General features: G+C 41.6%; 1 protein-coding gene across 4 annotated transcripts in view; it reads right to left on the reverse strand.

Moving 5' to 3' along the window:
* Positions 1–979: 979 nt before the first annotated feature.
* The window catches only part of MGMT (O-6-methylguanine-DNA methyltransferase), a 186,743-nt gene continuing 172,720 nt past the window's right edge, over positions 980–15,002 (reverse strand). For all 4 annotated transcript variants that reach the window (XM_068951415.1, XM_068951417.1, XM_068951411.1 and 1 more), the window contains 2 exons: positions 9,616–9,755; positions 980–1,257 (listed from right to left, as the gene is read on the reverse strand). In XM_068951415.1, coding sequence (XP_068807516.1) covers positions 1,126–1,257; positions 9,616–9,755 — 272 coding nt within the window. In that variant the 3' untranslated portion in view covers positions 980–1,125. The remainder of the gene's footprint in view (positions 1,258–9,615; positions 9,756–15,002) is intronic.

Genomic DNA, 15,002 nt, shown 5'->3' on the forward strand with positions numbered 1-15,002 from the left:
TTAACTAACACATTGTAACACAATAATTCCTTGGTTAGCAACGGCCTTTTCTAAAGAGACATCTAGGAAAATACGAGGAACCATACAAAAATCAGTATTTCCAAGTTAGAGTTTATGATTCCCACACTGAAAATTCCAGCTCCCGCTGGCTCACACTTTCAGAGAGCCCTTCTCAAACAGTCAGAAAATTTGGCTTTAACAACGCGTGAACAGGAGAATCCTTTCGACAGAGAAGCTAGAGGAGATAAAGCTTTTAATAACAGAGGAACGCAAAAATCTAAAGCAGATCGAACGAGAAAAGGAAAAGTATTGCTGACAAAAAGATACAAGCGAGATGATTTTTTGTAATATTTTGTGCAAGGCAGGGCAACCTACCTGCCTTCGCTACAATTTGTCAGCGCCTGCTCCCCTACCTGCCTTTTTGCACGGCTAACAAAGGCAGAATTTTTATTCCTATCTGGAGCATCTCTTACAGCCGGCAAAGAAAAGCTGTGACTAAGCAGTTCAATGGCTGTTTCCTTCTGAGTGATTCTCAAAGCCTCCCATTAACTACTGTTTACGTAAAACACCATCTCCACAGCTCGAACATCAAAGAAAACAGGCGAGTCTTGGGCAGCGCCGCTGGCAGGGGGACAAGCTTTCCAGCCTGGACAAACACAAAGCCGGGCAGGACGGGAGCGGGAGGCGGGCTGGCGCGCAGACCGCGCCGAGGCTCCCGCCGGCCCCTCGGCCAGCCAGATGCTTCCGCAGAGGGACAGTCGCACCTCACGTTTGCCATGCCCCTCCCACTCCCTTATCCTTGCTTTAATGGCCATTAAAAATAGAACAAAACAAGACTGGAGATGGGAACGAAATACATGCACAACAGGCCTAGACCGCTGTAGTCATTCTGCTGTAAAATGTAAAAACAAGAAAGGGCATACGAGCTGCATCCCTCAGGACCCATCCGGCTCTTTTAATATAGTGGTGCCACCACACATTTCACTTCGGATGTTGCATTATATTTATATGTCACTCAAATATTTACCATTTTTCTGAATTCTACTGTGCGCGCTGAAAGCTTGTTATAAGGCAAGTATCTCTGGTGATGTGTCTTGGCTGTTTAACAGCCGGGGCTGAGCTGCATCAATATGCTAACTTTTCTTTCTGGAGCTTCTCGTGCGACAGCAGCCACTCTTTCATGAGATTTCCTCCTCCGTAGTTGCCGGTCTCTCCACTGCTGCGAATCACTCTGTGGCACGGTATTATAATCGGGATCTGCAAAACACACAACAATAAGGATCCCGAAACAGCCACCTTTTTCTCGACCCTACTGTCTCCTCGCAAGGGCAGATCTCACCCCAGTGCCCTTGCTGGAGGTGCTGGGGGCCTGGCGGGAGACCCTGTGGTTCGCTGCTGGCCTTCCCGGGCTCTGCTGCTGTCCGTGCTGGGTGCTCTCTGCTCCCACCCAACTCCCCCCAATTCCCAGCACAGTCACTGTACCAGAATACCTGGAAAGAGGTCCATCAAGGGCAGAAAAACTGTGCAAGCATAACCATTTTGCCATCAGTAATGAACGGGCAGAGAAAGACCACAAAGGATGGAGCAAAGGGGAGGTGGTGGCAGAAGACTAGTGTGAAAAATGGTTATAGCCATAAATCTGCTACCGAACCACTAGTCGCCTTCCACGAAACGAGCAGCGGCATGGATTTCAGTATTTCAGTTAAAGCCCACCCTAGGAGACTCGCCGGCAATTTGCTAGGAAGACAGGTTAGCCGTTAGGCTGAGGCCGCGTTTTTGGCTGAGCTGCGACATGGTGGAAGTGCGCGTGGATTACTGACTGCTTGGCCATGCTGATGGGCCCTGAAGACCAACCCAATGCCAAGGAAAAATAACATTGGGTTTTTACGCACAGTCATTTGGTGGCCGAACCACCCCCTGGCCCACTGGGCCAGATGCTGTGCTGAGGGACGGTAGCTCGCTGGCCTCCGTGTTACGAGCTGGCAGGCTCAGGCCGTTCCCCGTCAAGTCCCGAGAGCCTCCGGTGGAGATGTCACCTTGCTGCAGCAGGACAGGAGGAGCCACAAGACTGACCCACCACCACCTTCGAGGCGGTCTGACTTGCTCCATCCACTGAAAAGCAGCATTTTGAAGGCAGAGAGAACATGCTCCTTCCTAAAGAGCAAACTCTCCCAAAGATGAAGAAGAAGCCAAACAACTATAACCAACGTAATCTCCTCCTTCTTTAAACCTTGCCTTTGTAAATGGTGATTTTCTTCCTCCTTCCCAGAGTTGCTAAATTAAATAAAGCATAAACTTGTAGGATGCTAAAAGATAAAATGAATTATTGTCACATTGCCCAAGTTCTAAAGCACACAGGCAGCTGCATTCACCTTTGGCTGCTAGTGGCCACTGACATGTTTCCTAGCATAAAAAAGCATTTTTCATATATAAAAATTACAGCTCCCTGATATCAGACAGTCTAACATGTGGTCTTTCTTTTAGCAGAACAATCTGGTTCTCATGGCATCTACTTTTCACATTAAAGAATAAGTAAATGCCTTGAATAATATGCTAGTGGATTTATTAATGACTCTCACTGGACGGTCCTTAATTATACAGCTTCCTAATATCAAAACCCAGATTTTAGAGAATGCCAGAACATTGTTTTCAGATTATTCCTTTTTTTTTTTTTTTGGCAGAGTGTGTGTCCCTGTGACTTCTTCCCCGAAACAGAGACGACATGAAGATGCACACACACTTTAAAAAGCATATTCTGCACATTTCTTCACGAGGGATGTGTTACCATGAAGTAGCTTTCAAGTACTTATGCGTCAACAAGGAGATAGAAGGAAAGGAGGTAAAGACACAAGATTTCTCTCTGACTTTCGATCCCCACAGATGTACTCCGAGCGGGGGAAGGACGAAGGTATGCGTTGATCAGCGACCAGATCCTGGACGCCCGGCTCTGCACGCTCACATAGGGGCTTGTAGCGAGGCCCTTGCACATCACAAAGCTACATCCACATGTCCAGACTGTGCCATCCCAAAATGCTTGTAAGGATAGCACAGAGGTGGCGGATGATTACGGACGCTCATTTATGCTAGAATTTGAAGAGGCCATTCTTCTGGAAAAAGGCTAAAAAAATCTTAGAGCAACCCTTCTATAAGTAGGCTGTACCCCTTCCCCAAGTCTCAGTTTGCTCAGTCCATTTCTGCTTCTTGGTATAACACTTGCAGGTGCACTGATGAAAAATTCTATATAAGAACAAGGCATTATTTATTATTTAACAGCAAGTCAATCCAAAATGGGTTGTGAATTTTTAAAATCTACAACAGAAGAGATTTAATTCACACCTAACCAATTTAAGAACTTTTTTCATACCATCTACTTTGTATCATTTATAGCCAAATGTCAAGGATTTTGAAAAAAATCAATGTAAGTTACATAATAGACTGATAATGTACAGAAGTACATAAATGCATTTTTTTATTACAGGTGATTATCATCCTTGAAGTACACATCATAAAAAATGCAGTACATCATCTTTAATAGCACAGTATGTGTTTTTGTAAGCACATAGGAATTCAACTGTAGTGATAACTGTGAAAGAAACAACTTACTAATAAGTGTAGTTTTTACAAATTGGATATTTTAAGTCAAAAATATTATTTAAATACATATACACACAAATTGCATACTTTACATTGACTTATTTTAATCGTGTTTCATGTTTATTTCAGTAAAGTTCAAGCTGTGCTCATTATTAGAGTCTGAGACCTCACAGCAGCTGGACAGCTGGTTGACAGACCTTTAAAAACGGTTTTTGGAGGTTCTTTTGGTTTTGTTAAGTAATTCAGATGCCTCAAATCCAAAACCCCACCTGGGATTCCAGTGTGGGGTGCTGTGCAACTTCACATTTCTTTCATTTTGGATCTAGACTCTGTGATCCCACCATTCAGCAGTTTAATGGATGGATCCAGACACTGAAGAGAAAGAGAAGGAATGGAGGAAGAAAAAAATGTTGGAAAGGAAATCATTAGAAAAATTTATGTATAATATTTACCATTTAGGGCTACTTTCTGGCAGTACGTTCCCCTGCTAAACTGTGTGAGAAAGCGGAAGGTGTACCCAAGTGGAAAAAAAGGGCTTTGTTTTCAGGTGGAGCCCGGCCACCTGCAGGCAGAGAGCTGGCAGGCGCTGAAGGGCCTGAACGATGCTCAGATCTCCTCAAAGCACAGACTCAAGGATATGTGGCTGAATCACTTCACCACCACAGAAAAAGGGGAGGAGGAAATTTGACCTAGATAATTTGGATATCAAGAGGAAACCGGGAATCTCAGATCTCTAGTAGGATACTCTTCTCTTTCTGCCTCTACAAAGCGGAAAGAATTTGCCACTGCTACAAGACAGAAGATCCAAAGTAACTTTTGAGCTCCTTTTTTAGGATAGGGTGCCGAGCTGGCAGGGCTGCAGTACCACAGCTTTTATGCTAGTTGAAAGGCTGTAGTTACTGGAGAATGCAGCCAATGAGATGAAAGTTATGACATAAATAAAACTTCTTCCATGCCTGAAATAAAGAATTTCAAACCAAGTTTGTCACAGCACACGCAAATGCGCGTACGTCGTTCTACATAGTGTCAGTAAAAGAAAATGCATTACAAAGACTGTATCGGCTCTGTAATTTAAAAATATTGAATATTGCTTCAGTTTGGTTTAATTGTGGTGACAACTTTGAGACTACTAAAATAATTAAACCTGCTAAAATTTATTAGGGCCCTAAGGACATTTTAGAAGGAATACTATCCTAGTCTTGAGCTTTAATGCCTCAGCTACATTTAATGTAATTTTTATCAATAACCAAGCAGCTCATAATATTATAGCTCCACTGAAATCTTCATGCTGTGAAATCTAATTCATCTAATACATGAATCCATCACTTACACAGACCCTATCTCAAATGCTATAAAACTTCCAAACCCATAGATTTGTCTCCAACAAAAATAACATGAAGGGGCCATTCAATCAATACTGGAATCCCTCTGATTCTGGTACCAGCTGAATATTTTCTCCAACTTTGCTTTTGTTCTTCTGGGTAGAGGCCCACAAGGGAAAGAGCTTGTTTTCACTCGCAGCCTCATCAATACCTAAATCCTGGTGAACAAGTGACACTGAGAAGCTGTAATCAATAGCTCCCTGTGCGTTTTTTCTTCTGGTCAAATGGTTCAGCACTACTGACAGGCCTGACACTTAGAACATGATGCTAAATCTTTATCAACAGCCATCTAGGTGACTGGCAGAACAAGACTCGGGTGGTCATTAACGCTCATGGCAATCTGTGAATAAACTAACTCCTCAATAATGCGTTTGTTTAGAAAAAGGTGGGGAAAAAACTCTCTGCACAAGGTATCGATTGCCTTTGAACTGCATTTAGCAAATTCTGTCTGAGGATGAAACAGAACGGTGTTCAACGGTGGTGCTCCGCTTGTTAAGAGTTTTCAGCTTGACGCAATAGAAAACTGACCATCCTATTATACTGGCTGATGGACTGAATACTTAGAGGAAACTGCCAAACTGTCAAAAATGGATCAGTGAGGCCATAATGGAAACAGCTGAAATATCAAGTTATAACATACAACAAAAAATCACACTTAGCAGAAAACAATCTTTCAGTTTGCTCATGTCCTATTGCTTTTTCTCTCCCTATTCCCTTATAGAAACAAATACTGTAATATGAACCAGCATGGGTTCAAGTTTATTGCAAGCCACCCAAGGAATTAATGCACAAGTAGCTTTATGTGTTTGCCAACATTACAAATCCATACTTCACAATCTTCTCTTAAATGCACAATTACTCTATTCAATCTAAAATGTTTAAAACATTTTGGCTGAATAATGTCCTTGACTTACACTCGATGGATATTAGCATCGAGTTATACACTTAGTTAGGTTTTAGCCTGAACAATAACACAATCAGATAGAATATATATATAAAAAAAAAACTTATGCAGCTATTACTGCTGTTAACAGACCACTGAAGATATCTTATTTAAGCCACAGAATAGTCATTTAGGATGGCCTTGGACTAATCAGCCCAACATTCGCCATTTCCCATGAGCCTCTGTGATTTCTTTTTGATCCTCCTATACTAGTCTAATGAGATTTTTAATTGAACTTTATGGGTTCCCTTTGAGGACCACAGACCTTGCAATCAATCTAAACTGCAGTAAACTATTTGAAGCCTTCCTTGCAAAAGGTGAGCCATTCCCACCATGTCCTTGGTATAATTTGAAGCAAAGATGTTGCATCTTTCAGCTGCTACTGGCACCTAGTCCACCTTCTCATAAAGTTGAAGGTCATTGTATGAATTATGTGAAGCAACCCAAACACAAAGGGAAACTTGCAGAATGCACACTAACAAAATGAAACACCAACCCATGATTTGCAGAAGGGAGAAATATTTTGATATGTTGTGGAGAAATGTAAGATACACAATTTTATCAATATATTCAATTTGAGTAACACTAGTGTCCGGTTCTGCAGGCAGTTCTGTTTTACGTCAAACACTCCTTTTGACTAACATTACTATCCTCATTAAATCATGTTTACAGTTTAGTCACCCAGATCATACTTGGACAGAAATTCATAACATGACAGGAATGGAACAGCAGTAGAACAGGAATTGTTGCTGTTAGGAATAAGTGTTTGGGAATAGGACTGTGAGCACCGCTTGCTGTTAACAATCCTAAGAAGCATCTCAAAGTGCAAACAACTTAGGATTTTGCATAGCTTTGGTAGTAATCATTAAGGAAACTATTCATTAAAGTTTCAACTTCTCTCTCGTAAACAAAAATCACTAGTCTGCTACCTATGCATTTCCTGCAGTTAAATTCCTCCACCCATTTATTTAGCATATGGTTGGAAGACACAACAGCATTCTGCTTAAGAGAATACTGGAGAACACCACATTCTGGCAACAATTTTGAGCAAATGCTACTCAGAAACGGCGTTTATATCTCAGAGCTCATGTTACAGGTGTAACAGTCGCAAATGCTACAGTCCTTGTAGGAATTCTTTGCTAATATTTTAATGATGCTGCAGTTGGGATGACATGTTCAGTTTAATGAACTGTTTCGTCAGATTTAAAGCTCAATATCTCACCCGATAAACAGACTTCAAATGTGTTTATAAATGGATGATGTTCATGGGTATCCTAAAATCCTATACATACTGTGCACTACCATATAAACTAACAGATTGCCTAACGTGTTTAGGGTTCTAAGTTCAATAAAGAAGTATACAGTGATATTTTAAGTGTATATGAGATTTTCATACGAAACAGTTCATATAAACAGCATCAAGCTGTGTTTTGTCAATACACTGTATTGTACTTGACAATACAAACTATTTTAATATGATGGAATGATTTCCAATATAATACGGTGTACATTAAGATAAGGCAATACAATGCAAACCTACAGGAAACAGTTCTCAAAGAATAACAATACAGTGTTGTGCAAAAGGATATGTAATTGCTATCGCCTAGAAATGTACCCAGCTTTGCCCTCAGGCTGCAGTGGAGCAGCAGCATCCAAAGCAGCGGTAACAGCAGGTTGTGGTGTGAAAATTCCTGCTTTTTCCCTTGTGAGGAAGGATGAAAATAGTTCTGAAAATATACAGCAAAGCTACTGCAATTTTTTAAAATGGGGTCCTACCTTATTTTTGTTATTTCCCATCCCATACTAGAGCTGTAGTGTTTTCTGTTTCCAGCAGAACATTTTTTAAGCATATTATAGATACTACTGTATAGCTTTAGGGAAAAAGAGCTATATAACACCATCCCAATATCTCACAACAGAAAGCTGATGATAAAAAAAAAATCGGTACTGTAATGACAGCCCTGCCTGTCCAAAACACATTTTTTATTACTATACATCTCCTGTATTGTAGTTAATCTGTAATTTCATACATATTCCACAGGAAATCACACATATAGTCCTTTTATACTTCAACGGGACCACCTTTTCACTATGTGTTTCTCACATTTTCCATATAAATCTTTATATGGTCATTTAGACCTACCAGTCATAATATGCAGGTTGGCTATGCGTTAGATTTTATGCATGAGGAGAAATATAAAGATAATACATGGCATGGCAAAAAAAAAATCCCACAACCTCTATTACTTGTATATGTAAAGCCACCAGGTCTTGTGAAAAAAAAAGACGTTTGAATTCACTTTGCAACTACATGTTGTAGTCTCATATGTACCTTATTAAAGAAAAAACTGAGAAGACTGAATGTAAAAACAACATGGGAGGTCAAAGATTAGAGCAGGTATAATACTGGAGAAAAAAGAGGTATTAAGGTATGGAAAGACACATGTTGCTAAGGGCAAGTGGTAATAGGGAAACATATGTTGAAGAATGGCTGAAAAGGCCACAGTGTTATTAATAGAAATCAAACTTTTTTTTTTAAAGAAGGCAAGTAGTAATGGAATCTGTTAAAAAACAAAGATATAGTGGCATTCTCTTTACCAGCTTTTCCTTTTCTTTGCACAGTAACAAGTCAGCCGAAGGTTATAACACCAGCCCTCTGCAGCCAAACTATCACGTTAAGGTGTATTCAGAGCCCAGTGTTTGTGTATAATGATATGAGGTTTAATTCTAGAGATGGGGCTTTTATACCCCAAAGCCCAAACGCTGTGGGTTTAGGAAACCATGCTCCCTCCTTCTCCCTCCTGCAGTGCAGCTCATGATGTAATTCTTCCAGTCCAGAAACCTCCTAACTCAGTATCTAGGTTACTCTAACAGAATATACCCAAACACTAAGCCTAATTAGTATATATATATGTATATATATATATATTAGACTGTCTAAGATGCAAGTATAATGGCACTGATTCTCCCTAACTTCACTGACACTAAGCAGTGTGACTTAGGTTCATAAATACATCTGAAAATCTAGACTTAGACAACTAAAAGAAAAAGACAACTACCAGGAAGACAGAGACGGAGACCAAGTATTCAAACATATTGTTCCTCCAAAATCCACAGGACTGACTAACCTAGAGAGCTATTCCTTCCAGCTGGTTTAAATTCAGGCAACCCATCTCAATGGAGATATGCTATTTATGCTATTTTGGAGTGTGTGGAAAAAAACAAAATTGGCAAACTAAACTCTGCGTTAGGGTTTTGATTCAAACATGTACCTACATGGATTAAAATCCTTCCTCTCTCACATTTTCAGAAGTACTTCCATGCCAGAGAGGATGGACTACTATTAACTCAAAGCTCCTCACAGCCCGTCAAATGGTGTCAGTGTTGAGTGATAAAAGATTTCCCTCACCTAACAATATGTAAGAAAGTTTGAGAACAACAAAATCTGTATAGGCTGACAAATTAAAACAAGTGCAATATTTCTCTTCCAAACCTAACACCGTAAATGGTAGGGAATAAATCATATTAAACTGGGACGTGCATTATTGCTGATTAAAAACACTTATGACCTTATTACTCATGGTAGACCAGTTTTCATAGCAGATAAATTTAATCTAATGACATTTAACCCACAAAGCTTTCTGTCTAAATCCTCCATCTTCCATCAACTTTATTCGAAAGTTGACGTGAACTTACAGGATTGCTTCTCATCGCTCCTCCCACCGCTCTTGCTGCTTTGCTGTTGCCTGCTAGGGCTGCTAATTGCTTGTACGAAATAGCCTCTCCAAATTTCACATCATTCAACAGGGTCCACAATACTTGTCTGGTGAATGAAGCTGCAAAACAGAGGAAAAGAGTATTTGTTTATACGCGTGGCTGAAAAAAATAGGAAAAAATATCCAAAAGACCCAACACAAAGCATGGTCTCAATTTAAATTAAAACAGCCCCGATACACTGTCCTGTTATTGTATCCTATACTACTATATTTAAAAGCATGATTATTAGAAAGAGCGCTTCAAGTAACTGATCACTATAAAAAAGGATTTAAGGCTTTGATTTTCCTATATTTTTAATTTGCTTCGAGTACAATTATCCTGTTAACTCATACAATGTGGTTTCCCATTAAATTGGTGGCGTATAAATTAGCATAGAGTCAAATTAAAAAGGAAAGAAATAAGTGGCTCTACCTATTTTACAAAGCTCTTGCATCTCCAGTTAATTTCCAACTTCAGCTGGGGCGCAGCGCAGCACAAGCCCTAGAGCCAGCGGCCCCCTGTTCTCCTGCCTGACTGCATTTTATAGTAGGGACCCCCAAGCTACTGCTCGCTATTCCAGACCTTATAAAATGTAAGGACTAGCTGTGACCTTGAAGGTACAGCACATCCTTAACGGCACCGGGCTCTGAAAAGGAACGTGTCTTCCATTATTTTAATTTTAATTCACCAGCAAATTGCTTCTAAAGTGTTCCAATTGCTGAAATAACGAATAAGAAAATGCATTAGGGCCAGCTTTCTTCTGTATTTCAGAGTTTTACCTTCCCAATCTAGGCCTATTTTACAAAAGGGAAACCAATAGCCATGTCGGGGTTTTAGTTTGCTTCAACACCTATTGCTCTTCCAAGGCACTTGTAAAAGCTTCGAAGATCTAACCAGCGGATATCTTACTGAGTGGAACGAGCTGGCCAAAAAAAAAAAAAAAAAAAGGAAAAAAAAAAGAGAAAGGTCCCTCGCCCCAGTTGAGAACTTCAGGCTCCCGCTTTGGCAATGAAACAAACTAATTAAAAACATTTTCTTTCTTAGTTGTCAGAAAAGACATTGATTATGTTACAGAGGAACATAGTGAAACGTGATTTTGTTCTTAAAGGAAACCCATACACCATTATGTATGTGTTAAATAATAAAAATCACTTCTTAACTGAAGGGAATGATAATCACTTCATTGAAAAAAATCTGTTTAGTCTTTATTATAACATTAAGCAAATTAAACATCAGCATAATCCAGGTGATACGAGAAAAGGGTCATCAAAGAAATTAACTTTGTTGTTCATTAATTTACATGGATTAGTAGAGGGCAAAGAGATAGCAAATCTGCTCTAGTTTTTTATGATATAATTTCAAACTGTACACCGTTTGTGGCAGTAGGGTGACTTTGGGGTTAATCAGACTGATTTGTCCTTTTAATTGCTTTCTATTCAAAGAAAATTCATTAGATAATGTTCTCTTCAAAATTCATGAATCAATTTAACTGAAGAAACCACATTAACAGCTTTGGGTTCATTAGCACAAGCAGTTGTGTTACTAGCTGATTGCTAGGAGGGTTTCCTTAGGCAAACAGATTTTGTTTACTGTGATTTCTTTAGAAAGGTTTATTTCAAATCAAATTGTTACTCCTTATTTTTTTAACCTCTCCTTAAGCCGGCGAGATTAGCGTTAACCTCGAGCGTGGTGGGGGGGGCTTTCAGGGAATTACTGTGCGAGGCGACGGGAGCCAGCGGAGCTGCGCCAGCCGGCTGCCCCCGTGCCCTGCCGCTCCAGGAGAGGCGCGGGAACAGCGGGGGAAGCCCGGGCAAACGGAGCCGGAGCAGCTCCGCCGAGGGGCGCAGGAGCTCCCGGCCCTCAGCCGGCAGCGCGGCCCCGGCCACGTCCTCGGGCAAGGCAGGGATTATCCCGTTTCCGGATCCGCGCCACGCCGCTCTCGGGCGAATCCGCGCTGGATCCTTACTGACGTGAACCACGAGAAGTTACAGTTCAAAACAAGGACACCTTTAGCGATCACGCACAACGTTTTATACGGGTATCTGAAAACTCAGCTTCATCCTGTAGGGAGCGAATGCATTAATTAGTTTAAGCAGCTCTAAGAGACGGTGCCAAATACTGTTATTAAACTGTCTGCAAGTGTTAGTGCCCGTAAGCGTACCCTGCCCAAATCAGATGGCTGAACTTTCACCAGTTTTCTGTGTGTGCCAACATTTTATGCTGCTACATGTCATTATAAAATGTTGTAAAATCGGCACATAAAAATTAACGCACGCATTCTCTCCATGCATGAAAACGCTTTACACGCTGCTGCTGAATTTAGGATGACCGCAGACCTGGTGAGCGGCGGCTCCAAGCACAGCGCGGCAGGTCCCTCCTCCCTCTCGGCCCACCTCGGCGCGCGCTTTGGGCGCTGCGAGAAAGGGTACTCCGCTCGGACCAGCAGGCTTGCGGCAGCTGAGGAGCAGCGGTCGCGGTCCACACGGAGCAACCGCTGTCCTCAACAACTCCTTCCGCCACCACGGATCGCAGATTCGTCTCACTTCAGCTCAGAACGCACGTTTCAGCCGTCCCCACCGCGCATGGCGGCGGGGGGAAACCAGCGCGGGCAGCAGAGGAGAGCTGGGCTGAAGGAGACGGATGGGAGAGACCTACAAGTCCGTGGAGCTACACCACGACTGCACCTTCGTATCAGTCCAAAACTGTCAGAGCACTGCACGGTCAAGCCAAGATGTTGCGAGGGCGCCGGGAGGGGCGGCGCGCGGGGGGCCACGGGCCACGAGCTTCGGCAGCGCCCTGTCCTCCTCCGCGCGTCCTTCGGCCACGCCGGCGGCCAGACGGTGCGAAAGACACACAGTCCGAGCCTACCCAGTTTTTAATCCCTTGATGAAGGGGGATTGAAGATAGACCGGCGTTTTTCTTGTCCCCAGTGCCGACTACTGGAAGGTTATTTTTTCCGATTTTTTGTTATAACAGTCATAAATACCATCTTTTTGGCGGCTTGTCTTGGGGAGCACATAGACGACTTTTTTTTAATACATCTGTTTTAGTCACTGTTGGTAAAGGGATATAAAGCGTAACACTTCCAAAACATCCCGCTTTGCCTACACACCAAGTTAGCAGAGCGGCCTGAACCTCTGTCTAATTCAGAGAACGTTAATTCACATCCTGGTGCTTCGAAGAACAGTTTCCTACTCAAACTGAAGGACGTTTACTGACAATAGGCAAATACACAAACAGTTAACACAAGCTAGAGCGTTAATTTTTAGCAATTTTGAAACTCCTTCACTGTGACCTAGGCAGCTAAACCCATATTAAGCACGCCACCTAAAAAGCCACTTGAATATGAACAATCACTACTCTCCTAACGCAGACGAAAGAAGGAAGGATATGTGAAAATAGGCTTGCCTAAGTCTCTTAACTATTCAATAACATTTTGCTCTTTTTATGAGACGGATCAAAAAATATTTTTCTTCCCTTTTACAATGGCTGCAAGTCCCTCACCACTGGTATTCTTACAGTAAAATTGAAATTATTAGTTGCTATTAAAGGATTACAGGGAAATATAGTTTAGACAGTATGGGGATATTGCATCCTATAAAAATAGCCCAAACCACAGTAACAAAGGACTGTTTAAAATTAGGGTTGGTGCCAACATCTTGGCAAAAGCAAGATGTTTTATTTTTGCTCTCTGCATGCATGATATACAGAATAAGTCTCACTGAAAATATTTAATTTACTTCTATAAGTTAAACATTGCCTTTACGAGTCGATAAACAGCTGAACCAAAGCAAAGCCCAAGGTCCAAGGATAGCGTGTTTCATTTTAATAGGTAAATAACTGAGGAGTTATAAACGTATTTTATACTTTTTTTATAGTCTGAATCCTACTTCTAGTCCACCCTAGACCTCCTGCGCCTGTTGCTTTGCATACCTGTCGTCAGACAAAAATTCTTCAGTTAAAAACATGGCAATCCCGTCTACAGAACACCGATCTAAAGGAAATCTCCTGCCTCAGAAACTTTAGCCTGAATTTTTGTTTTGGGATTCACCTGCAGGACAAAATCCGCACACACATCAGACCTTCCCGTGAAATACCTCCCCCCTTTCCCACAGCCCTTCCTAGTCATTTCTCAAATAGTCTCAGATACCTTTGGCGTGGATGATATGCCCCAAATGTCCACCAATTTTGTTTTACATTCTGATCAGCTTACGTGTCTTTTCAGACAACATTTGTGTACAGAACACTGCTTTAAAATGAGGCACACATGCTCTGGTGGATGAGGAGACGCGCGGGAATTCAGCAACGTCCTCGGGCTTTGGGCCTGCTATTGCGCACAGACACGCCACAGGCATCTCCTTCTCTTCCTAACGTTCATCTTCTTAGTTCGTGCTATTTTCAGTTTGCTGTTTCCCACTACGTGTTTGTCCAGCCGTAGCCCTAGCTAAGGTCTCTTCTTCCTGCTCCAAACTGAACAAACGTTTGTGAGAGGTAACTATCATATTTACCCTTTTGCAGACCGTCAGCCAACAATCTGATCGTTCGTACCACCCATACAATACCTCCCCGCAATCTGTCCTATTTAGAAATTATATTTAACTAACATCTGCATCTGAAACATATCATATTCATATATGTATGCAGAATCAAAGGGGAAAACGGAATCGTTACTCCTTATCTTAAAGTACAGTATATTCCCACGCTGGCTCTGCTCTGTTTGTGCACGTGCGCAGCTCTGCTGCCACCGCTCTGCGATGGTCAGAGTCGGCAGTATGGGACTGCAGGCACAAAAGCGGACCGACAGACCTCCCCGGCTTACCTGACTGCTTAGGGGCTGCATGCTGGACGTTCAATGCTCCCTCCAGTCTAACACTTCTGCCGAACATAAGTCCAGTATCTGCAGTAGACCTTGAGGCCTCATTTCTGACCAAACGTGAGCCCTGCACCATGCATTCCACTAGGTTCTGCATACTGTTTTGCAAATACAAGTTATGTGAGTAAATACTTAATTAAATTCAAAATATCAATTTATAAATAAATGGCAGTCCACGTTTAAGCCATTATAGCACACTTGAGTATTTGATAATATGGCTCAGGTGTTATTTATTCCCCTCCCACAGGTCACGATGCTCTCCTTACTGAGAAGACATGAGAAGTAAAGACTTGTGGGCTAAGGGGAATGCTTTTATAAAGCTATTATGTGTCACGTATGTATGTACGTGTGTGTGTTTGTACTTATATGTAATAATACATAAACACAGCTATAATTTATGAACACCATACTATATTTATGCATCACTTAAGTGAAAATGTATCAATATATTTTC

The sequence above is a fragment of the Struthio camelus genome, chromosome 7 (genome assembly GCF_040807025.1).
Source record: "Struthio camelus isolate bStrCam1 chromosome 7, bStrCam1.hap1, whole genome shotgun sequence".
Taxonomy (NCBI): domain Eukaryota; kingdom Metazoa; phylum Chordata; class Aves; order Struthioniformes; family Struthionidae; genus Struthio; species Struthio camelus.